The sequence below is a fragment of the Perna viridis genome, chromosome 2 (genome assembly GCF_037379345.1).
Source record: "Perna viridis isolate PV_CMFRI_1.1 ecotype Kerala chromosome 2, ASM3737934v1, whole genome shotgun sequence".
Taxonomy (NCBI): Eukaryota; Metazoa; Mollusca; class Bivalvia; order Mytilida; family Mytilidae; genus Perna; species Perna viridis.
Window position 1 is genome coordinate 22,612,954 of NC_142446.1, and position 26,899 is coordinate 22,639,852.

Sequence of the window (26,899 nt, forward strand, 5' to 3'; positions counted from 1 at the left end):
CATGAAAATGTGATCAGAGTTATATATGTGACAAAATATTACAGAATGAAATATACATAATGATAAAGAAAACTTCAGTCAATAAAACAGTGAGAAAGATATGTACCACTCGAAAATGTAGAGGCAATATTGAATCGAACGGAAACAAAATAATTACATAAAAACAAATATCAATAAAGAGAAAATTAAACGTAATGGTTGACCATCACAAGAAAATGGTAGATTTTTTTAATAGGAATAACCAACAGAAATAACAACAAGCAAGAACTATCTTTAAAAAAGATAGCCAACGCAATTAAATTTGTTCTTTTTTACTTACAACACACTTCATTCAGGAAATAAGACATGTGGAACGCAATTTCAATTTCCAATACAGTTTTTCGAACGCCACTAAATTATCAGTATTTGGTCAATCGGAAATCAAAAGTTCGATCAGGTGACTTTTGTTTCCATGGGAGAGCGTCTTTAAGGTCAAAGGGTAAAAAGCGAAACTATACCGACTGCGTCGGAAAAAGAAAAAAAACATTTATAGGGACAACCAAGCCAAAAAATAACAATAAAATGAAAAGAAATGCTTTCACAGGAGTGAGGAACGCGGATAAAAAAAAACTAGAGGCTCTAAATAGCATGAATCGTCTATCTGGTTTGATAAATTACATTGAATTTTTGTAAAAGTGGACTTTCTTTTCATTGATAAAAAATTCTAACGCAAGATTGTCAAATAAAAAGAGCATTAAATCCAACATGGCTTAACAGATTTTCACAAACATTTAACCATATATAGATATGTTCATGCTGAACACTTTTATCCATGTAAAACTAGGCTAAACCTAAAGGTTAAGGAAATAAATGCCAAAAACTGCTGTCTGACCTCTGTGTTTTATTTGTAGAAACAGCGGCCTCATTTTTTTCACAAATTCAATACCCCAACAGCCATTTTTGTGCAAAACATCCAAAGGAGCAGTCATACTATTTTCTATTGAATTCTATCCAGTAATTTATGAGAAGATTTTTTAGGGTAACGACAAAATAGCAAAGAATACGTCCCCAAAAAGTGCAAATACACTGAGTAATTACAATAGAATGCTGCCGTAGAACTTATGACTTAATGATAAAATAGATTCACATAGCATATGTCTCTTACAGGATATTCGTGGTACAAAAAGTGCATATTACTTCGATCTTCTATTGAATTAAGTAAGAGTTGATAGAGATTAATACAAAATGAACAGCCATCGAGTTTTTCATAGAGTTTAGTGCTGTATTTTCAGGGTATTTTTACCGCTTTCTTCGGGAATGGATTGCATTTTTTAAAAGAAGGCTCTTTTTACGTTTTAGATTTTTTTTCTTATTTGTTGAAAAAAAATATTCGGTTTAGAAGAAACCTATGGACAATTAAAGACCATTCGATTATAATTTGTTTATCCGATTCATTTTGTGACAGTTTTGTGATGTAGATGTATGTAGTAAAAACAACCATTCTGTTGTATTAAAAATATAATTACCTTAGAAAACATATAAGGTGAGATGGTCATGATTTTACAGTGTATAACAATATATAAAACCAACAGTAAAACCCTCTTTCCCCTTGAATCAAGAAAATGAAGCATCCCGCCTTGTGTAGAAAAAAATCGCCATATGAGGACAGACAAATTCAGTGAAGGAAGAGCTTTTCACTATCAAATTGCGTTATAACAATAAAAAAAAACTTAACATATCAATTACATCTAGACATATATATATATATATTATTTATCAAGACACTGGTATGTAAGCTTCATAACGGAGCGAGGTCCTCGTGATAGTAATAAGTATGACCTTTGAATTTTAGTTAGACAGAAAATGAATATAAAATCTCCTTCTCACAGAGGAAATCTGGTTACCTCGTGAAATGGTTGTTACCTAAAGTAGTAGCAAAACAAGTTCCGGGAGTCAGAATACCGACCAGTTTAAGTTCATGTGTTATTACGTGTTTTGATAACTGAAAAAGAACGGAATGTTTCTGGACATTAAAGAAGTCTATTACTTTTCAGGTCGCTAATATTGTTCCCGACTTCTTGCACTCGTAATTTCAGTACTTTATATTCTCATATAATTTGCATAATTATATTTTTATACTCTACGTTATGTTGCAGACCTGTGCCGATTTACCGCCATAGCGTCATAGTTCTAGATTCATACGAGATAAAAATGTACCCCTTAAATATCATACACGTGTTCTAGGTGTTCTTCGTGAGTTTCTTGGGAAGTTTACATGAAATGATCGGTTAGCATTGAACATTACCCGGTTTCCGATTCAGGCACATGGGCTCGTTACAAGACTACATAGGTCATATACAATAACAGAGGCCCGATATCTATGAACATTCATTGTCAGTTGTTTTATCTGGTTCCTAATCTCGTTCCCTGATCAATAAACGACTCAAAGATCGCTTAAATGTACCTCTTTTAAAAAATGTAACACAATTGACTTTATAGGTCATATATATTATCATGACCCCGATATCTATATATATAGCCATTGCCAGTTCTGGTAACGAGTCCCTGTGTTCGTCCCGTTCTCATACATGCAATCATATCAAGGGAACCAAAATTCTAGCGGAAGTCATCCGATTTTAGAGCATTCGTGCCATTTCGGATGTTGAAAGTAAGCCAAAATCAGTGGCAGAGAATATTTGACGATTAGCTACTTTGAAGACTTCAGTCTTTTATTTTTAATTCATGATTTTAATCGAGCATCTCTTCCTTATGAATTTGACCTCTTACAGGTTACGACTGCCTTATATTCTCAATCCTTTAGTGAACGGAAAATATAGAACTGTTTGAGTGGTTGTGCTCACCGCTAACCTGACTTGTTGCGAGTATCATAGGTTCAGAACGACTTCCGGAACAAGAGGATATTCTAACTAAAAGGAAGAAACAGATTTCGTCAGGCTAACCTTGATTCACGGTACAACTTAGATATGCATCATTTGTGAACAAATTCAAGGCACTCCATTTTACACCGGTACGTGCAATAGAATACGATTAACAGTTCTTATGAAATATAATGGCATCACTAATGTAGACAGTCCATCATTAATGATAGTAGTACAATTGAAGAAAAATATCCAAACCTTTTCTTTTGACGAATGGTGGTTAACATGTCAACAGCATTAACGTTTATTGCCATACATGGTTATCGAATGGTACATGTATAAAAAAAGTAAGTCGAAATAAGAATACGATTTCGCTAAGGTACAAAATGCCAACAATTTCACTATGCATTTCCGATTTTACATTTACCTACACATATAAACGAATGTGATACAATAAGTGATCATTAATTATAATAGCAAAAGTACTAATACCATAACAACAAAAAATATATGCTAACGATGAGCAAGGTTATAGTTGGTAATTTTGGCTAACTCAATATTGAATAACTGTTAAATAATCTAGTAAATGAATGGATAAGATAGCAAGCATCATTTCAACTTAAAAAAAGTGTTCTCATACATTGTAATATAACAAAGTGCTAAATTTAAAATTGCAATAAATTTTGAAAATAATAGACGAACTAAAAACATTTTGGGCATTTTAAAACGGGCAAAAGATGTAGTTTCTGTGAGATAAGCAGATGATTTTGATAGAATTGAAAATAATTGAAATATTTTACAGTCTGCATTTCGCACGTTACTGACAAAGAAAAAGTATGGAAGCATAACTTTAAACAGATTTCTATCTATTTCTCCAAAGTGTTATATCTATACAATTTACTTGGATCACACGACAAAATAACTCAAGTATATTTATATTCTGTTTTTGGTGTTTTATTTATGAGAAAAATATTGAAATTGTATAAATTTTAATTTTAACTGGTTAAATTTCTCCATCACAGAAAGGATGCATAATTATAGAAATTTAGACCACATTTCATCGCTCTCAAAGGTACGAATTTTTATTACCATATACCAGTTACAAATAATAAAACTTCATAACTTTCTGGATAAAATTATTCAAAGTGGTTCACTGAGCAACTGGTTGTATTAGTATTCACACAATTCATTTAAAACATAAGTAGAAAAAAAAATTTGGCTGTACATTTCGTCTATAAAAATCTCAATATAAATCATTGTTGACACAGCTTTTTCTTCAGTGATTGCACCAAGAAATTGGTAAATACTCCGAACTCTTTTTTTTATTCATATTTAAGTTTAGTGGCTCCTTAACAGACTTTAAAGATAATAAAATTTTATCAATTTTTGTAATCTGCAGTTATTCGAAAATATCGTGACTGAAAGAATACTTCATTGAGAATCACGAGTTAAGTTGAATAACTACACAGAATAAAAACAATATAACATGTTGATACAGAACATCAGAGCATGATAACATTCAAATGTTTCGACGTACTTGGAGGGAATGTAATATGATCTTTAGACAAAATTATTACAAAAAAAAAAAAAAAAATTCAATTTGTCGAAATTTTTCAGATGAAACTTAACTTTTATACGTCTTCTTGCCCCAACTTTTTATCTAATATGGCCATAGGTCCAACAGGTCCTGAAAAACCACTTGTATGAGAAGACATTTGACCTCTTTGAGCTGTTTCCCACAATTGTTTTTGCATAAGTGCGAGAGAAATTTTGTTAGTGTGTAAAAAGTCTTTCATCGAGATCATTTCGTCCGAATTGCGTCTATCAGAGTCACTATCAGAGTCTATCATCTCCCTTTTCTTTTGTCTAGTACTTCCGTTCAAATGTCTTGGTGTAATAGCGTTTCGTCTACCTCTTGATCGTTTTCGGCGTCTGCAATGACAGTTTAATTTTGAAATCATCCAATTTAAGAACTGCTTTATCACAATTGATGTCACATTGAACAAACTATATATACAACAACAGCCTAAAACGATAAATATAAAATTCCCAAGGCGATATAGATGTTCATTACTGTAGTCATCCTTTTGACTGACCACGTAATCCCCAAAACCAATAGTTGCAAAAGTCACAAAGCAGAAATATATAGCTTCAAAATACGTCCAGTCTTCTACAGGATAGTACATAGCCGAGGCACAACAGGCTACTATCATTGCTCCTAGCAACAATATGAGCATAACCCAGTACACAGAAGGCTTCCACGTGTCTAGCTGTTCGTCGTCTGATATTTGAGAATTTCGACGATTTTTTTGATCATCTGAAATGATTCCTTTTATTCTTAGTTTTCTTTCGTGAATAGCCCTCAAAATGTATGCAAGGAATGTAATGATCCTCTCCAGAAATAAATTAAAAAACAAAATTGCACCAGCGCACCCTAGAAATCCGTAAAATATGAGCAAAATTTTCCCTCCTATAGTGCGAGGAGTCGTCATTCCAAACCCTGAAATGAAAAAAAACAGGATTGTTAAAACTAGTGATCAATTGACTACAAAAGAAAGATCGTGGATATTCGTAAAATTTACAATAACTTTATTTTAAGGGTTTACTGTAATTTTCAAGTTGCCCAACATGCAATTTGTAAAGCAATCAAATTATTCATATTTTGTTCAATCGTTATCCGACACCGTCGTCTTATTTTTTTTTAAGTAGGGGTCGATTTATAGTAAGTTCGGTTTTCATAAAGTATTTCAAAAGACTAAAATAATAATCATGTTCGAGTCAAAAATGGGCACATGAAAACCAAAAGAATAAAATAAAAAGCTCGTCTATCTATAGAAAATGTATGTATGTTCAGGTTGATTAATCAGGTATTCAATACAAAACCTAAGATTAGTAGGAAAAGTTAATACGTATATACATAGTGAATTAACATTCTTTAAAGTTTATATTAAGTTTCTTTCAAGGATAAATGGAGAATTTTTCCATGCATATTTCCATGAAAAAGTTTCGTCAATCGATAATAAGTAATTACAAACAACTACAGGAGACCGTATAAATATTCTTTGTCTGCGATCTGTTGACTTATCCAGTTTCCGAAAACAACATGACAACAGGACATAAATACGGAATCAAAATCAGTAAATTGCCTTTTGATCATAATATTTATCAACCTTTCACGGTAAAAAGTATTAAAAAATAGGTCCAGAAGGAAGCTTCGAAATGAGATAAAAACAAGAGATAATGGACTATCGATATTAGAATGCATATCCATACAAACAACATGAATATAGAGACAATACTTGCATTAGCAAAATATGCAAATGCAACTCTTGGTTTTGTTTTGCATGATCTAAGCGACCCCTACGGACAGCCAGGCTACAAGTCAATAACCCAAACACTTAAGAACTTTGCCGCGCATACAGATGAGGAAGATAATATTTTCTTCACAATGGTATAGAAAAATTGTGATTTTTTTGTCTCTTATTTAATATAAACCAAGAAAGCATCACAGAGTACCCCTACTACAACCGTTTCTGTTGGCATGCTGATAAGTATATGAAGCTTTAACGCGTTATATGACATAAGTCAATAAAAAGGATGACAAAAACTGTTAATATTTCTTGACATTTGTAGATATTGAAAAAAAATATTGATACTTCTACTTGTCAAATTAATTCAAAAATCCCCAAGTCAAATTTAGATGATTATCGATATCGCATGAGTTCTTGAGAGAAATCAGTAGCGCTCGAAACAGGCAAAATGAAGTATATTGAATTAAACATTTAGTGTCTTTTCCATAAGTTCTTTCACACCAATGTAATTAATCGATGGTGTTATATAACAGTAGTAACTCTAGATAGAACAATATAATCCATACCTTAATAAATGAAATACGATTGAACACTTAGACGAACAATAACAAGCTAGAGTTTCAGACTGATTTCCGTGTTAATTTTCATGTACATCGAATCAGTCAAATCAGTTACGTTTAGTATATTAAAAGAACAGGTTTATGTTAGTTCTAAATAATATAACATCATATATACAATTCTTGGTATTTCATTTATTGTACAAGTTGCTAAGTTGTAACTGGCTAAATGTACATTTGTACAAATCTGATACTAGAATATTCGTCGTAAAAATTAAAGAGGAAATAGAACCGATATGGTGAAACGTACGTGAAACGTAACAAAACTTAAATAGAAAATAGTGAATACTTTCAGAGGCCACCAAAAGGTCTTCAACAAATGCAAACCGACATTTAATTAAGCTTTGGAACGCCACGGTAACCGAATGATGATAATTCTTCAAAATCAAACTAAATATTAATATACCGACACACAAACACATTAATGATCAACATTTCCTGACTATGGAAGGCGCGAGAAATCTGAGGTGGGATTCAACTAGTTTAATAAGGCTTTAACAATCCGACGTTATTGTACGGTAAAAATAATCTGAAACAACAAACAAACATACCATAAAATTAACCAAAATGTACATCAAATACTCTTTATGGAATATCTCAACATACAGCATATGATGTAGAAAAAACGAGATATCTACTTAAAGAACGTTCGCAGTTACTGAAAACAAGATCAGAACATGTTAAGAATGACAATACCATAAATCCTACCTGCACTAGAAATAATAGGTCACTACAATTTCAGTGGTTTAACTTAGAGTTGTAACATCAAGTACTAAATAGGGGCAAGATTCGATGTTGTGCAATATATTGAAATAAATTAATGTTTTTATGTAGGAGTGCAATTAGTGGTCGAATATCTCAGTTTTTGAAAGCAAGGTTCAAAGAATAGACAATAATTTGAAAATCATATCCTTAACCAATAAATCTATTAAGGGCAGTCGACAAACCCATCGGATTCTATTTGAAAGAATGTACTTTATAGACTTTATTTCCGTTATTGGTTGAGCAATACCATTTTTAATTAAGAACTTAGTAATATTATGGTTTGATTCAAAGCTTTGTAACGGTGAAAAACTTATCAAATGTTTTAGAAGTTTGTGAATCATTGTGTTTGTCTGTTAAAATATTTCGTTTGAAAACCGTTTTTTTATCATCATCTAATTCAGCTTCATAAATTCTGTTTAAGTCAATTGTATTTAAAGAAGGAGTCCTTCACATACATGTACATTTATACTTTCTAAGCACAATTACATGACATTAATCTTTAAAATCGATATGTCACTGAGAAAGTACAAAGGGTATTTCATATTAAACTTATTTCCTTTTCATTTTAAATCAAAAGGATTTATTTAAAGATTTGGTTTTGAACTCAGATTTCTTAATGAAAAACTACGGATCAATGGCATGATCAGGATTCGAAATATGCAAAAAATATCTCAATTATATAATCTTTTAAGGTACCAATACCCATGAGAACTCGTGCTAGAATGAAGTTCCGCCCAGAAAACTCAACATAATTGATAAGCTAGAAAACATTTCAATACCGCTGAAGCGAAAATATCGAACAATGACACTGTCAGAGCAAAGCATGAAACATGCATGAAAAGACTTGTTCTGGTTTTAATTTGCTCTAGACGTCTTAGAACTTGCTGCAAGATGCAGCATGCTTCGACATTTAATGAAATTATTCAATTATTTTTCTTTGTCGTGAACGTAATCTACATAAAACTTCTTCTCTTGTAAAATGGCTGTGTAAGGTATGTCTTACACACCAATAAATTTTAGATCGATAACACAAACACAATTTGTAAATACGTTGAGATTCTTCATGTCTTATAGTAACCCATCATACAGTTGAGCGCAATTGTCCGGATGGGTTAATGATTTCAAGTTACTGTGTGTGCGTGTGCGTGTGTGTGTGTGTGTGTGTGTGTGTGATGTTTTTACAATCTCTGAGTATCGACTTATATTTGCTTTTTATTCGGAAACAATTGAATAATTTTAGGGTAATGTTTATGTCGAAAATACTGTCATCCTAATTCATAAGGCAAAGAAGTAATGAAAATTTTAAGAATTACAGTTTATAAAAGCTGTTCAATATACAAGAAGTTATTTGACAAATTTGCCATTTTAATAAACCATTCGGCGAAAATAACAGTTCATCGATTATCAATGACGATTGAAAGCAATGTTACCAGTTTTTATTTATATTTCTCAGAATGAAAATGTTAATTAATGAACCGAAGCTTAATGGCAGACAAAATACATGGAAGAACCATTACCTTGCTAGAAAATGGAAAATGGAATTATTATTTCACAGTAGGATTGTGTTATAACCCATTGTTTTTTCATGTATGAAATAAAATCCAAGAACTGGATTGATTAGAAGTTTAAGCCAAGACTATCCTTCCTCCGCTATGGCTACTTTTATCTAGGATTACTTTCGCCTGAATATAGCTGAAACATTGCTGCTCGGGCGCAAAACCCCAATAATAACAAGTGATACTGTGTTTGCAAGCAAAACACAAAAGTCGCCAAAACCGGCAAATGGTCGGATTTAGTCAAATTCTGAAGCCGCCATCGAATTTAGAATGCAATCTTTGCCTTAGATATCAATTTTCATTGAAATCCAACAAAGTTTAAATTTTGCCATTTCGGCGGCCATTCTGAAATAAAAATGTGGCTTTAAGATAAAATCTGAGGCCGCCATTGAATTCAGAATGTCATATTTGATCAAGATATCAATTTTCATTGAAATCAAACAATGTTGAAATTTTGCCGATTTCGGCGGCCATTTCGAAATGTTATTCTGTTATAGTATATCCGTTATCTGTAACGTTTTTCTGTCTTAATACCTTTGCCTCAGTGACGTGTTTCGACTTGGATTTTGAAGTCACTCGGAATTAGTGTTGCATTTCAATACATTGTAAATTGTTCTCACATTAAATGATAAAATTTGATTTAGATGCTCTTAAGAGCTTGAATCGCTTACCTGGCTTGATAAGCTACATTTTATTCTTTGCATCCATTTTTTCTTTTACAAAATCCCAATATCCTTTGTTCAGTCGACCCAAAGAAACATTCATATCAACTTTTATTGAATTCTGTCCAGTAGCTTTACAGGACATTTTTAAAAAGTAATAAAATCAAAAACAGCAACCAAATAAAAAAAAACCTATAAAAAGGACATTAACTCGAACATGGGTTAACCCGATTTTCACCTTTGGGCCAGATGACTTAAATATAAATAAGCACAATTAAAAAAAAATGCACGGAGGTCAAATGTTAAAAAATTCTGAATAGTTCACAACACTTACAGTATAGTCCTTACATCATCATGAGAGGAAATTATAAAAATATTCTAGAAGTTGATACATTTTCTTATATTAACTTTATAATAACTTTACTTTCATATTCCTGGTCCATTGATCGGTAACACTTACAAACTTATATACAGATGACTCAAAGCCGTTACTAATCCTAGTTAATACATTATTTCTTCTTAAAAAGGAAGAAGATAAGGTAGCTTAAAACATTACATTTTTACCACTGACTGTATTCAAGATTCCTCAAACCTAATCACCTTTGTCAAATTGGATTAACATTTGACGTCACTAGTTAATGTCGATGACATCAACTAATATGTCACAATTAATCATGCGTGAAAACGCGTAAGAAAATATATTGCTTTGTACCTCTGAAAATTACTGCTGATGAACCAACATTATCATCACTTTAGACAGTGTCTAGCAATCTTTCTATTATTGATTTACGATGATGTATCAGTAGTTCATATTAAGCTTTACCAAGAAGAATTTATTTCCTTCCATCATGTATTTAAAGAATGTGTCATTAAGTCGGACTCAATTAAACCACATGCAGTGAAAATGAGCACTTTATCTCGCATTTAGAGCAGTACTACAATTTAACATAATACAGACTGATTTAAATAATCATAACTAAAACTAACAAGAGGATCTCGAAGAGCCCGAATGGCTAACCTGGCTAACCATGCCATATTAACCAAGTAAGTAAAGGTATCATGTTTTGTTACAAAATTTAACAAAAAATTGCCGACAAAAAGCATATATTGATGAATGCTGAGTTCAACTGAGTACCTGAGGCACTGTAAAATGTTGAAAATGCCTTCAAAGTGTCATAGAACCTCTGGAAAAGAATTGGGAAGGGCCCCCCTCTTCTTTGTTATTCCAGCCGGTCTGAGGGGGGCATTAGCCCAGTATACATTTGCTGAAAAACAACATAAAATGAAGTTAAATCATGGTTATACAACATTTTAATATTCATTCAACTCTGGAGGCCATGTCTACTATATAAGCCAAATATCATTGAAATCAAAGAAAGTATAAAAATTAGCAGGAAAATGACACCCAATAACAAACTCTTGTCATCACCATTCAACTTAGAACACAATGTTTCCTCAAGAAACCAAAAATCATTGGAATCCGACCAACAGGTGAAAATGGTTGCAAAAATACTGTCTGACTCTTATGTTCTAGTTTTATAACAGCGGCCATGTTTTTTCACGAATCAAAAATTCAAACGGTCATTTTGTGCATGATACCCTGAGAAACAATCATAACAACTTTCACCGAGTTCTGTTCAGTCTTATCTGAGGAGAAGATTTTTGAAAGTGGTTACATCAAAAGCGGCAAAAAAATGTCCAAAAAGGGCAACGACTGCAACATGGGTAAATAAATTTTCACCAAAATTAGACTATAGATAGATTTCTTTATGCTGAACACTTTTACCCTATTTCAAAATTTGATTAAACATAACGGTTTCGGAGATGTATGAAAAAAACTGCTGTATGACCCCTGTGTTCTATATTTAGTAACGGCGGTCATGTTTTTCAAAGGATCATAAATTGAAACAGTCATTTTATGCAGGATACCTTAGAGAACAACTATGCAAAGTTTCATCCAAATCCATACAGTAGTTTCAGATAAGATGTTTGAAAATTGTTAACGACGACAACTACGACATCGGACGCCTTGTAGTAGCAATAGCTACAGCTATCCAAATTTAAGATATTTGATGCGAAATCGCCGGGGAACAAGCGGTGGAGTAAAATCAAAAACAAGGGAAAAACAAATTTTGCTTTGAAAGTTCTATCCCAAATTTCAGGTGGAAAGGCATCATCATGAAATTATAAAAATAAAAGTTTTTAAAAATGCACATTGTTTTCAATACAAAAACAAAACAAAAACAAAAATAAGCAACGCTAATAGTGCAATCCTAAGGCTAGCAGTAACAGCTAACTTTGCCATCTGATATTTGAACTGAAGATTTATGAAAAGCTATTCATATAATGTATATCATTCATAGCTGAACGAATTATACATTAGTTGAATAACTTCTGCATGTACAAAAATAGTATTTAAATTAATGGAAAAGAAAGCGAAAGTAATGGTTCACGATTAGTCACAAAAACCTAAAAAGTATAGGGTATATATCTTATACGCTTTATGCGCTTTTTGTTCATGTTTGAAATAAGGTCATGGTTGAACAAAAAAAAACATGAACAGCCGAAAAATATTCAATATTTTTTAATTTACTACAACACGACATAGGTACGAATTAAAACAATGACAGAATAAACCAAATCTGGAGATAAGTAAGATTTGGGATAGAGACAAATAAGACCAGTATCAAACGAGTTATTTGGGTATCACAGACAAGTAAGATCAGCATCAATCGAATTGTTGGTGTATCACAGACAAGAAAGAACAGCATCAACCGAATAATTCGAGTATCACAGACAAGAAAGACCAGCATCAATCGAGTAATCTGGGGACAGATAAGTTAGATCAGCGTCAATCGAGTAATCCGGAGACATAGACATGTGACACCGATGCGGCACCGCAAAATAGAAAAACGATAATTAGGTAATTCAACATCACAAAACAACAATCGAGTACTCCGGGAACATAGACGTATAAAACCAATATCACAAAAACAACAATCGAGTACTCCGGGAACATAGACGTGTAAAATCAATATCACAAAACAACAATCGAGTACTCCGGGAACATAGACGTGTAAAACCAATATCACAAAACAACAATCGAGTACTCCGGGAACATAGACGTGTAAAACCAATATCACAAAACAACATGGCAACATATTAAAACCAAACCAGATCAAACACTTAGTTCAGGATTGATATTTGTCCCTTTCTGATTCTTTTATCACATGATAACTCATGATGTGCGAAGAGAACGTGAGTAGAAAAACCAAGAAAAATCGCATATTAAAAGCACAATTAAAACTGTTTCATGATTAAATATTTTTTTGATATTTAAATTTTTATAAAGAAATTGAACGGTTGGAACAAAATCATTTTTCCATATGAATTAATATTTGGTCAAAATATAGCAATAGATACATGCAGATGAATTGTTCGTTATAAAGGAACATTTGGTTGTCTTAAACATCTCTTATACAGGCTTGTTATAAAATTCCATATTATGTATGAATATTCATAACTTTGACAAAATCAACTCCGTTAATGAAAGAAAAGCAAGCATGTTATAATTCCAGAGTAATTTAGTTCAGCTGTTCCCTGTATCAACACGATTATTTAAGCTAACTTGCGAAACATATGTTTACCTGTGTTATACAATGGTTTATTTTACACTCAATCGACTCCCTTCTGTATTTGTACCACGATACATTGATTCTTACTTTTATGGTACATTTTATAAAGCGACATGTGGCGCTTTACTTTACTGTATTGTTACAGTGAATCTAAACAGACAATTTACTAAGACACGAATGAAATATTTATTAAACAATGGTCATATAAATGCCACATGCGTATTGCGTCACAAGTAAAGCAGAACGTATTAGACAATGTAAATCTCTACGGAAGATTGTGAATTAACAAAACACAAAACACAAAAATTAAAAAAAAAAAAAACAAAAATCAACAAAAAAACAAAAACAAAACAACAAACAACAAACAAAAGCAAAAATAAAAAACAAAAACAAAAATTACAAAAAAACAAAAAAACAAAAAACAAAAAACAAAAACAAAAAAACGGAGGAATTGAATAAGACTCAAGATAAAATGTTAAAATTTCCCGATTCCGAGTGAGTTTCCAATTATATTCCTACTTTTTACGTTACAGAATAACAATCTATATTAATCTGTGCTTTTTGTGTGCTATAAAACAAGATTTCTAATACAGTAAAATTACATGTTATATATGGGAAAAGCATGAGCACTTTTTGTGATATATTTGCAAAGCTATGTCCGGTATGTTGTACTAATTTAAATAAATAATTTGATATTAACATGACGATGACATCAACGAATATGTTACAGATTTCTTATAATTAAACCATATCATAATCGCATAAGAGAACAAGAAAGTAACTGAATAATTTATGTTTTGGTGTGTATGATTGAAAAAGTTTACCCCTAAAATATATTAGGTAATGCCTATATGTATTTTGACAATGGAAGACCCTTTATATTTCTTTATTAATTTTCTTTTTCAATACTTTTCAGAGGACGTTTTACCCTACCGGTGCACCTGGTCCATGCTCCCAGTTTTTAGTGGAGTCCGAGTTGCTCATTTACTTTTGTTACTTTGTATGTATAATTTTAGTTACTTTATGTTCTTTTTGTGTATGTCTGTTTTCCACGTCTGGTCTTTGTCCCTGGATTACATTCTTTTGATTACCGCTCTAACCTTGGTTCCCTTGATTACTCTTTCACTTTTACAAAATCTTTCTTTTGATAAAAAGTTAAAACACACATTACAAATAAATTTACAGAAACCAATGAACCAGTAACCTTATAAATGGCAAATTGAATAAGTATGTGTATATTTAGTAACCACGTTACTAACAGCAACCTGTTGACCCTGTCACTTTTCCGTCACAAAACTTTCTGACGGCATTGCACAATTACCGCCGTATTTCCTTATTTAGACAACATTCTCCACTGAAATGTGATTATAGTACGTCTGAAGATGTTAATGACAAGTATATTAATCCCCAAGTGACAGATCCAAGATGATGGATGACACTCAACGTGAGAAAGTCATCTGGCGGTGAATTTTCTTCTTACGATGCGTCTCATTCTGCATGAGATGGTGACAAGACTGCTTTCATTTCGTGAAGTGTTTATCTTTCTGGTATTTTCGGGACATTTTGAATCACAATTTACAGAATGCATTGACATACCATAACAAATAGCAAAAATCATTTTAACCGTTCACCTTGGCTTAAAAGATCAATACGAATTTAATGGGATTTGGAAATTCAAGTAAGGAATAATGTTAATTCTGATCCTATTGAATTAGCTAATTTTAGCTCTATACAGTTTCTTGAGTAAAAAAGTCATGAACTAGAAAATGCCAAATTCTTCACTTTTGAGGGAAATATAACTTCTATAGTGTGTGTTTTATTCCAATTAAAGGACCCATTACATACATAACAGAGAAAAAAAGTATATTTATACTGGCTTAGTCTACAATACTGGTACAGGGTAAGCTTTAAGTACCAGTCCACATAAAATTCAGACACTGCCAATGGTAAAGTGATTCATGGTGAAGGGAAACCCACCAAACAAACGATGCTTTTTCAGCCTACATATGATTTACTTTCACATAACGGTAGTCATTTCTGCATTCAGATACGCACAGTTTAGAAAATCATACATTCATCTCCCACTGAAATCAACCAAATGGAACCAAAGCCAGAATGATAACTCTTACAAAGTTCCAATTTCATGCACAATCTATACGATTTTTATCTCAAAAGCACAACAACCGAGTGAAAAACTAAGACTGGTTATGTAATCAGTAACTGTTTCTGAACAAAAAATAAAACTGAATTCAGTGGGTTTTTGACATGCATGAATCACCTTCTGTATCAATTTGATCCGATGGAGCAGTGTAGTGAATAAAGTCGTCACATTCTGAGACGTTTGTATAATATTGACTTGTTGTGACATGCATCATTAATTTGATCCTCTATCCTACATAATAACATCTAAATGAACTGTCCCGTACTACCATACATCGTGTACTAAGTTACAGCCCTAGATTAATCCTGTCGCAATATTTATTGGCTTACAGAAAATCATGTCCGCAAGAAAATTTTTAATTTGATCGTTAACTGGTTTTAGAAGTTTTGTCGCATGCATTTTCATTTATCTTTCGGTCTCAATCTAAATGTTTCTCTTGGGAGAACAAAAACAAAAGGTAACGTAAATAATTAAGAAAGTTTTGTTTTCACTTCTTGAATTTCTATTCCACATAACAATTTAGAATACCTAAGTCTTCAATTTACATATATTTGGAAATGGGTGAAGTAGTTTTAAGTCATATGTAGCAGCTAAGTTGACAATATTTTCTCACAATGAGACATATTGTACTTTAAATAGGAATGTCTTCTCATATAAATTTGCACTACATACATTCTACATTTTAAACTTCTTGATGTGAGCAGACGTATAATAAATACCAATCTATAGTAAAGTAAAATAAAACTGATACTATATAAGGCACGTCACCAATATCTGATTGAGCTGACTACAGAGGCCATGGATCACGGTTGGAATCAATCAAATCTGTAAGTACATTTTAAATAAAATATAAAAAAATCAATAAATGAATAAAATTCATTGTCACATGTTCAACTCCTACTCAACTACACTTTCTTCGATGATACTTTGTTACTATTCAAACTATCGAAAAAAAAGAAAATTATTGCCTAAAAGCATAAAATGTCTTATTCACAAAATATTAAAATTAGTTAGATAAATAAACCTATTTGGACAGATCTTTTAAAGATGATCTAATGTTGGAAAGAGATTTATACTCAGGATGTAGAAATCTAATTTACTGATGGAATGTATTTAACTAGACAGATATTCAATAGTTCTTAAAACTGGACCACTTCATTATCATTCTTTATCATTTTGGGCAAATAAATATTGAATTCATAAATAAAGCTCATGGGAATGCAATAAAACACGACATAATGGACAAAACCAATACATCGTCTTTATTCTGCTGTAGTACGCATTTGATTTGGTTTTATTCTATTTTTTATAACTTCTATGCTTTAAAAAGACTATTTAGGAATATACTATGGGGATATACATAAAGTCCGGCTGTATTGATTCAAAGGAGATTCGATATGATTAATGTTGAGAGACGAAAGTCGGACAATGAAACACCACACTACTTCAGAAGTATAGCTCTAGCCATGAAAACTGAGGAGTGGGCAAGTGTATATGTCACTGATAACGACAAAAATACAACGTAGGGTCTTCAAACTGTAGTTATTAGAAGGAATGCTTTGCAACGTTCATGGACATTTCAAATTGCTCATAAGAAAGTAGTTAGACTTTAAACCACCTTTAGCAGTAATTCTAACAGTGGGAGAAAGCTTTACAACTCATACGATATGTATCGCGCTAGACTTCTAACAAGTAGGCTTCTGGAACAGGGTTATGTTGCTACAAGATTGGTCATCACTACAGAAGTTTTATGGTCGTCATCATGAACTCGTGGATCATTACGGTGTATCCATCTGCACCATGAAAACCGATTTGTTCAACGTCTCATAGTTTTCCATTCATCTTTCGACTACCCCGGACTAGACTTTTATGATCAACTCGGTGGGTGTTTCTAGAAAATCAGAGGACACTTAGCCTACCGGTGCACCTGGTCCATGCTCCCAGTTTTTAGTGGAGTCCAAGTTGCTCATTTGCTTTTGTTACTTTGTATGTATCATTTTAGTTACTTTATGTTCTTTGTTGTGTATGTCTGTTTTTCCATGTCTGGTCTTTGTCCCTGGATGCCATTTTTTTTATTACCGCTAGAACCTTGGTTCCCTTGATTATCCTCACACACATTCAAGCAATTTCTTTTTTTTTTCAAATTCCACAAGACAAGACACGTTTCGGAAAACAAACCCATGGAAACACACAGGTTACATTTTTAAAATGGTTATTTCATTCTTTAAAGAAAATAAAATTACGAATTCACACTTTTCTTTGCTCCTGGGAGTTTAGCAAAAAAAACCATTATAGGATACTTTGTGATTATGATTGTTTTTTTTTCTGGTAGTATTTTGTTTCTCCTCTATGCTTAAATATTTCTGCATCTACAAACTTGAAACGCATAAATAAGGAATTTGCCAGAAAATTATCGGCTCTTCAACATTTTGCCATTTTTCCTTGCATAAGTATAAGAGCACATGGCAAATATATCAAAACGATAACAGTCGTTCAGACACGCAAAGACACGGATCCATTATTTAGATGCACGCAAAAAAAACTCGTTTACTCATCTATGGTTTGAAACTCAAAGTGTTTTATCAAACAGACCACTTTTATTGAGGACTTTTAAATCAGTTAAATCATGGCCAAATCGTTTAAAATTAAAAGGATATACATACGTATGATTTAAGATTTCGTTATAGAAAATAGAAAAAAAAAACAAATAGTTTAAATGAGGAGTAATGATTTGCTTCACTAGAACATCTCTACACAAATCTGACGTTTAGAATTCATCTTCATAAAGGATTAATTCACCAAGTGTTCGTAAATTAACTTAACGATTCAATATAGAACATTATTTGCACGAAGACGTTCAAACCGTCTCCTTTACTTGGTCCGTAATTAGATACATCCGGATTTGAACCAGAGAAACCAGTTGTCCCTTCATCATGATACCAGTGGCTCTGGTACATGATATTGAAGGATACTGACTCTGTAATGATTACATAGCGATCAATGTCAATAGTTCTTAACAGTAATGAAAACAGATTTATGGACAACAGTTATGCACTGAACAGTAATTAAGTTAAGCAAAAAGTAAATAATTTTTCCTTTACTGTCTGCTGTCTCCTATATACAATTACGCAGCATATCCAATGAATTTCTTCGATTTTATTTACAATTTATTAGGTTAAAGAAGAATTAGGTACTACCTATCAATTTCCCCATTGATATTGTTCCTTATAAAGATAAATGAGACAAACACGACTTGTAGTTTACATCTTTTTTCGTACAATGAACAGCTGTCACAGAAAGCTTTTATTGTCGATCTAATAACAGCAACATGGGAAAATTAGATATCTTACGTATATCGAGTGAAAAAGAAAACGAATTATAAAACCAACAAATGAATTCCATTGTTAAGAAAAATATATTTTTGATATAAGTAGTTTTCAATGAAATAAATACTAGGAATAAACTAGTATGTGATTTTTTATGGTAAGGAACAATGGTTTTCATCTTCAGGACTTTATTATGGGACACAGAAAAGTACTAAACCTCTCAATGGGTGATGATGAAACAAGAGAACATATGCTAACATTGTTGGTCAAAATTAAATACAATCAAAGACAATCAGTACTACATGTAGCAACACTGCAAGTTTAAAAAGAAATCATTCCAAGACAAAAGAAAAAATAATTTATAAAAAAGGAGAAACGCACCTGAACTAGATATAAGCTACACAAAAAAAACTGAGCAAGGCTCGATATGACATACCTATATATAGCTTTTGGCAAAATATAAAGTGATGTAATAAATATGATTTAAGAGAAAACAGTAATGAAAAAGGTCTGAAATAGGCGGACGAACACAATGATTTCAAGCGGGGTTTATTAGTCATATAAACGTATTCGTTGTACGGACCGTAAAGACTTTAGATAAGTTTTTGCTTATTATAATGTTTAGTTTTTAAGGTAATGCAATGAACAACTGGTCGTGCTGTCTATGTCAATAACGTCTCACCATCCAATTTACTGAAGTTTTATAATTTGTAGTTTTTTTTATGGCATTGCTAACTGAGAGAATATAATTCGAATTCGTATATTTAAGATATCTCTGTCTGGTGCCTTGAGCGAAAATGTAATCGTATCCAATAGATATATTTGGAAGGAAGAAATGCAATACAAAAAAAAACTGTTTAGCATTCTAATCAGGTTCTTCTCATTATATCATTTTTCTTTAAAGTAATTATATCTAGTTGATCTTTGTCATGTCTGATTTAATCATTTCTTTGTATATGATATATTTGAAGAAAAATGAAGAAACCCGGACTCCTATGAAAATTTGAAGCATGGACCAGGTGCATTGGTGAGCGTCTTCTGCTTTCCTATAAACACCCACCGAAATGGTAGTAAAATATCACGTCCGGGGTAGACAAATGAAGAAAGGATACTGATACTGTAATAATTGAATAAATAACATAGAAAGCATTAGAGACTTAACACTAAAGGGAAATAACTCTTTGGCCTGTTCGTAATCAGAAGATTTGTTAGGGAACTTTAAACATATATTTTATTTTGTATATTATAAGTTTGATACAGATAAATCCCTGATAACGTGTTAAACATTAAACTGGTGAATAAAATACTATGTGCCGTCAGCGTCGTTTCTACTGCTGCATTGACAACTCAATGATTACTGTACTCAATGCCAATGATATAAATGGTTAAAACGAGTGTTAAATGGGTTATCACATTAAGTGCTGGGGGTCATCGATAAATAATCAACGTGCAAAATATCATAACAGAAAATGTAGATGGTCTATGGATATACACGATACTATTCCAGAAAGTGTTGGCGTCAACAAAAGATGATCAATGAATGTACGAGATATTATATTAGACAGTTTTGGGGGACAGTGTTTGCGTCAGCGATAGATAGCTAATGAATGTTCGAGATATTATATCAGACAGTTTTGGGGGACAGTGTTGGCGTCAGCAATAGATAGCTAATGAATGTACGAGATATTATATCAGACAGTTTTGGGGGACAGTGTTGGCGTCAGCAATAGATAGCTAATGAATGTACAAGATATTATATCAGACAGTTTTGAAGGACATAACATAAAATGTGCAGGGCATCAACACATATTCCTTGGTTCAAGTCACGGTGTCTTCTGGCTATTCCAACATTTTAAAAATATATATTCTGGATATTCCTACATGCAGAGAACAATGGATATTGTTTTAGTAGGTTTTATTGTTTTACTAATTATTGCCTAATTAATTTTACAGGTAAATTTGGGATTCAACATTGGATTTAAACATTTTATTAGCGAAATTATAATGTGTTTTAGAAAAATGTGGGGCTATTTTTGTCAAATTTATAACTTTTTCAGGGGCGTGTCCAGGATATTTGAAAGGGGGGGCGTAGAATAAAAATAAAAATAAAATATAAAAAAAATTTTTGGACCTTTTTTGGCTTAAAAACATAAAATAATAGAGAATTGCACTAATGTAACGGTTCCTGACTTGGAGCATGTATATTTTATAGTTAAAGTGTCAGGGTGTGACATTTTTTATGCCGAGTTTTCTCCATTAATTGTCTATGGTATATTAAAACGATTGGATGGATCTTAACAGCAGTAGACCAATAACGAGAAATTCCAAACTCAAGGGTATAAGGAGTAACTTAACATTTCAATACCTAGGCCAGGATTTTATGAACGAGAGGCGTGATTAAGGTTGAGGGTCCATGGGGAAAATCAGAAGCTCCTGAATTTCAACAATTTAGCATCAAATTATGAAGTAATCCCTCTATTTTTGATTAAGTTCGGGTTTCGTTGAACGACACACATGATACAAGACAAATAAACACTGAAGAATAAAGTTCTTTCGTTCTGAGTATTGCTTTAATGTGGAATCGAAGTTAGTGTCACACAAAACAACCAAAATTCATGTATTATACTGATTTACTTACCGTTTTGGTTGTTTAAAAAAGGTGTCCAAGACACTTTAATACGATTTTAAGGTCTTTTGACGTTTTGTTTTTGACATCGACATCTTTGCGAATTCTTTATCACATCAACAACAATGGATACTAATCGCAGAGTCGAACACGCCGGACTCCGAGAAACGAAATTTTACGGTTGATGATGACCCATCAAATTGGGGAATCAGTATAAAAAGAAATCAGAGTATGTGTTTAATTAATGAATATGATAAATTGCCATCATTCAATACAATACTAGCAGATTATAACGATAGTTTTTTTTTTTTTTTTTTTTTTTTTTTTAAAGGGGGGGCGTACGCCCATTACGCCCTTACCTGGACCCGCCCCTGTTTTTTCATGGTAATAAATAAATAAAAGATAAACATAAAATGTTGAAATATTGGAAAAAAGATAGAGACTGAAAATTAAATTCAGTTAATTAATAAACAAATTTTATAAGTTTTTTTTTAATATATATACACATTTAAAACAGGTTCTGAAAATATTTATATACATTAATTTGTAAGCAATAAATAAGATTGATTCAATTATATTCAAATACAAGGTTTGGAAATTATTGATACATGTTTATGAAACTTCTTATAATATTAATTAATTCATAATCAATTATAAATGATGAAAGTGATTAAAATATGACATGTTGAGTTTGAGTTGGTCCAAGCTCACTAGTTGGTGAGATTTGTTCATCTTTCAGTAGTGCAAGCCATATATTTCTTATAAATATGCTGATTTCTGTGATTGAAGTCATTCTCAGTTTACCATGACAAATGCACAGTTAGATGTTACTTTTACTTTGTTAAAAAAGAAAACTTTAAATAACACCTAAACACTTGCAAGTCTAAAATTCAAAAGAATTTTCACATGAAACCTTTATAGATCCAAAATAAAATTTCGTACATACAGCAAAAATGGGACAGGTAATTCCAACACATTTAGAATTCCAATTAAAGTTTTGTTTTTACAGTACACACAGACTTAATCCCTTGTTTCTACAACCGTTCTGGCTACTCCTACATGGATTTTATAATTTTTACCTATAAATTTTATAATGTTGGAATAGCCAGAATAAACCCAAGTCACAAAGGTTCATTAATTATTGTTTCCCAGAGACCATTGAAAGAAAGAGAAAGAAATGGTATAAATAACCATAAAAAATATCACAAACGTTTTAGATATAGGACGATTCTTTTTGTACATCATTGAGTGTTCTGGTCCAAGCGCTACATAGTGAAGCATATTTTAGCCTTAGAATGTTCTTTACCGAGGAAGTTTTTGTTTCGAATTCTTCTAAAGGTCATTAGAATTTTACTGGCACACAAACGTATCGTTCACATACTAGATAAAGCTTAAATAAGTTAAACGTGTTTATTGAAATAAGTTTTTCTTGGGGCGATTTTAGAACATTAACAGTGTAATATCAAAGGGCTGATGAACATGATGCTCAGTTTCCGTCCACCATAACAACGGTTAGTGAAATATTTTGTCTTTAGTTTAACCTGCTGCAATAAAAAATTTAATATATGTAAATCTAAGGAGAAATATTACCGATGTAAATATGTTACAAAACAACTAGCATTAAAGAAGGTATTATGTTGGACGAACTTTATTTTTTAATTCGTTAATAGCATGCTTTCAACGTTACTTTTTTAAAGTTTCTTTCAACTTGCGACCTCCCCTCCACCCCTCTTAGATATACCGAGAGAAAGTTCACATGAGTAATAGTCCCGCTGTAAATGGACTTAAATCATATTAAACCCGGAAGTTTGATAATTTCCATTGGTCTTGATCTGACATTAAATTGTCTTCTATCATCCGCATCTATATAGGATGCTAAACTTTTCCGTAAAATACCATCAAATCATATTAAGCGGCTAAGGAGTTGTACTAGAGATATACATGGACAGACGGAAGGACGAGACCGACAACGGGATTTTTTGATACACCAAAGTTTGTTTTCGGAGTATAAAAAAGACACACAAACTATTTTCATAAATCCTAACAAAACATATTTAATTCTGGAACAAGACCAACGTTAACGGTTAAAAACGAATCTGCAAAGTAAAGATAGATCACGTTAAAGGTTAAAAACGAATCCGCAAAGTAAAGATAGGTCTAAATCGTCTCTTATTTACACCTGGAGAAATTTCAGTAAATTGTCTCATGTATCATGGTATTCTTATCTGAAGTTGCTAAACGAAATTTTTATTTGCCATAAATATAGTTATACATTAAAAAAATGACACTAAGAAAGTTATAAATTGCCTTAGTCAAGTTTGAGAAAGCGAGTTCCGTTAAATATGCCATTTCTATTAAAAGATCGATGTATTGTAGCATGAAGCGAACAAAATTTATGAGATAATCAAGATAAAATCCAATTTTATCAGCTAAAGGGAAATCGTGGTTAATAGCGAAAACAAATATAGAAAGAAATACATAGATCAAAAGGAAAAAAAGTCTACTTGATATAGACTACTCTGACTACTAAGTTAAATTTGACTTAATATCAACCCAACTAGAAAATAAGAAATAACTGCACAAGTAAAAATCGCTACAATACAGTAAAATTTACTGATGGAACAAGTCAAACATACGAAGTAAAGGTAAGCATGCTAGGTGTTTTAATTACTTTGGTAGGATAAGTTTGTTTGTTGATTAAAATGAACAACTCACGACTAACGACTACGAAACATAATAAACAAGAATGCATTGTCACATATTTACTATAAAAGAGCACAAGATAATACAACGAATTTAGGAGCTCTTTCTTTGTATAGAGCTAAATTGGCTATTCTGGGTAATGCTGTAAAAACAATATTGCACGGGCTACTTAATCAGATTGTACGATGATGTGGAATAATAAAATGTAACAAGTTTCAGGAACCGAACCAACAGTTTGTAACTCAGAAGACAGAAAAATCGATGAAAATTAATCAAGTTTTGAGAGAAATATAATTGATAAAAAAAGCTATCTAAGATCAGATGAATTTCAATCATGCGAAGCAAAGTTTTTCATTCTTATTTCGTCTTATTGTATCTAATACCTTACCAATTCCAGGTAATACGGTGATATACTAGTATACCGTAACGATACATATGCTGAGTTAGATGACGATATAAAGGTTTGCTTCATGTACAACTTTCATGAGTAAGCTTGAAGAATCTGTTAAACTGATGTATGAGTCTGACAATCTAGCGATTAAATAAGCATTTCAAACATCATCGCCGCGACATTCTGGTCCAAGCCATATCTAAATCGTCCCGGTATAATATATGGTCAGATGTTTTAAAAGTAAAACTGGTCATTTTTCTTTGTATAAAACCGTCGCTGTATATTTTATGCAATAAAGGTATCTCAGGCATTACGACAAGTATGTTCCCACCCTTACAGATCGTACTGCTAATCATTGTTTTCGTTCGATTTTTTGGAATTTTTAACACATTTGCTTTCTAAACAAATTTGCTATGGTCAGTCCATGGATGTACATAATTTAGAGTCGGCCCATGGGTTTGACTATCTTAAACCAACGTGCGATGATTTATGTTGATAAAATGAAACCATGCCTTTAATTGATTACAATTGAGTTTAGCCTACGGAATTCAGATCATGACAAAGATAAGCTGATCGATACAATAAAAATTCTAGTTCAGTCTCAGCTCTTTATAGTAAGAAACAGTCCAATAAAATGTTTAAATTTAAGGATATTGGCTAACGTAAGTGATAAGCCATCCTTGATTTTAAGAGGGTTTTTTTTTTTTTGTTTTTTTTTTTTAATATTGTGTTGTAAGCTCAAGATTTAAGAAGGGCTTATTAGAGTATATACTTAGTCTTAGTTCCCTGATTGCATAAGTTTCTTTTCCCCAGAAGCTAATCAATCTCAAATTAAAAACTTCATAAATCAAAAGCGCGAATACCCCCTACCATATTGAAAAACTACACGTGTTCGATCTACCAAGAATAATTTAACGATATTTGTTTACCTTATAACACGCTGAAAGCTTCGCAAATTCTATGTTAGCTATATGCAAGCAAACTGATTAGGTATAGCATACATTTCATAATCATTTATTTTATCTGATAAATCAGACAATGATACGAAAATGCTAACTGTTACTTTGAATCTGCCACGCATTTGTGGCTGTTATGGTTTTAGTACCAAATTTAATTTAAGCAGAAATCGTCTGTCCCCGCTATCGATGACGATAGCAGACAAAACAGTAATTGTCTGTTCCACTCTGCCAGCGATGATAGCAAGTCTGTCACACGCTACCGGTGACGAAGGCTAAACAAAAATTGTCTGTCCTCCGCTACACACGACGAAAGCAGACAAAACAAACATTGTCTGTCACACGCTACCAGCGACGAAAGCAGACAAAACATAAATCGTCTTTCCCACTCTACCCGCGACAAAAGCAGATAAAACAGCAATCGTCTGTCCTCCGCTACGGATTACGATAGCAGACAAAACAAAAACCGTTTGTCACACTACTAACGATGAAAGCAGACAAAACAGAAATAGAAATCGTCTGTCACCCGCTGTGATGATAGCAGACAAAACAGAAATTGTCTGTTCCCCGCTAATGACGATGATAGCAATCACAATAAAAATCGTTTGTCACACGATACCGGCGACGAAAGAATCTACAAAACAGAAATCGTCTGTCTAACACTAAGGCGATAATAGAAGACAGAAGAGATATCGTCTGTCCCATGCTACCGGCGATAAAACAGACAAAAATGAAAGGATCAATAGGTTATTCATTGTTAAATGAACACAAATTATTGGAAATGGCAAAATAAACTTTTTGTACCAATGAAGTAATAAAAACCCCATTACTTTGGGGGCAAATCACTATCAATCAATACGTTAATGGGGGAGGTTTCAGAAAATGTTCAATGTTTTACTATTTAGGAACTAAATGCGTTTTATCTGCGACATGTTGAAGCTATTTGTAACATAAAACTCACCCGATAAATATCGATTTCTTAGAAATGCACGGTTAACAGTTTTAGAATAATTCTAGGTAATTAGTAACTGCATAGGTTAAAATGCTTTTAATGAATGAAATCTCAGCTACATCTCCCAGACTAAGTATCTATCAAAGAGAAACTTGTTCGCATTTATTTCAATGTAGGCTTAAAAAAAACCCTATTTTATTATTTCCTGAAATAAAATCAACCCAATTGCTTATATTCATTTATTCATTTTGTTTTTGTTTTTTTTGTTTTTTTGTTTTTTTTGTTTTTTTTTTATTTGGTGTTTGTGACCTTTCGCTTCGCATAAGTAAAGAATAAAACAAGTTCTTTAAAACATTGTTCATGTATAAGGCTTGTATCTG

The 26,899-nt window shown here is 32.2% G+C and overlaps 1 protein-coding gene across 1 annotated transcript in view; it reads right to left on the minus strand.

Annotated features, from left to right (window-relative positions):
- Nucleotides 1-3,150: 3,150 nt before the first annotated feature.
- LOC148624093 (potassium channel subfamily K member 12-like) overlaps nucleotides 3,151-26,899 on the minus strand; it is a 45,399-nt gene continuing 21,650 nt past the window's right edge. The window contains exon 4 of the mRNA XM_088566588.1: nucleotides 3,151-5,358. Coding sequence (XP_088422714.1) covers nucleotides 4,490-5,358 — 869 coding nt within the window. The 3' untranslated portion in view covers nucleotides 3,151-4,489. The remainder of the gene's footprint in view (nucleotides 5,359-26,899) is intronic.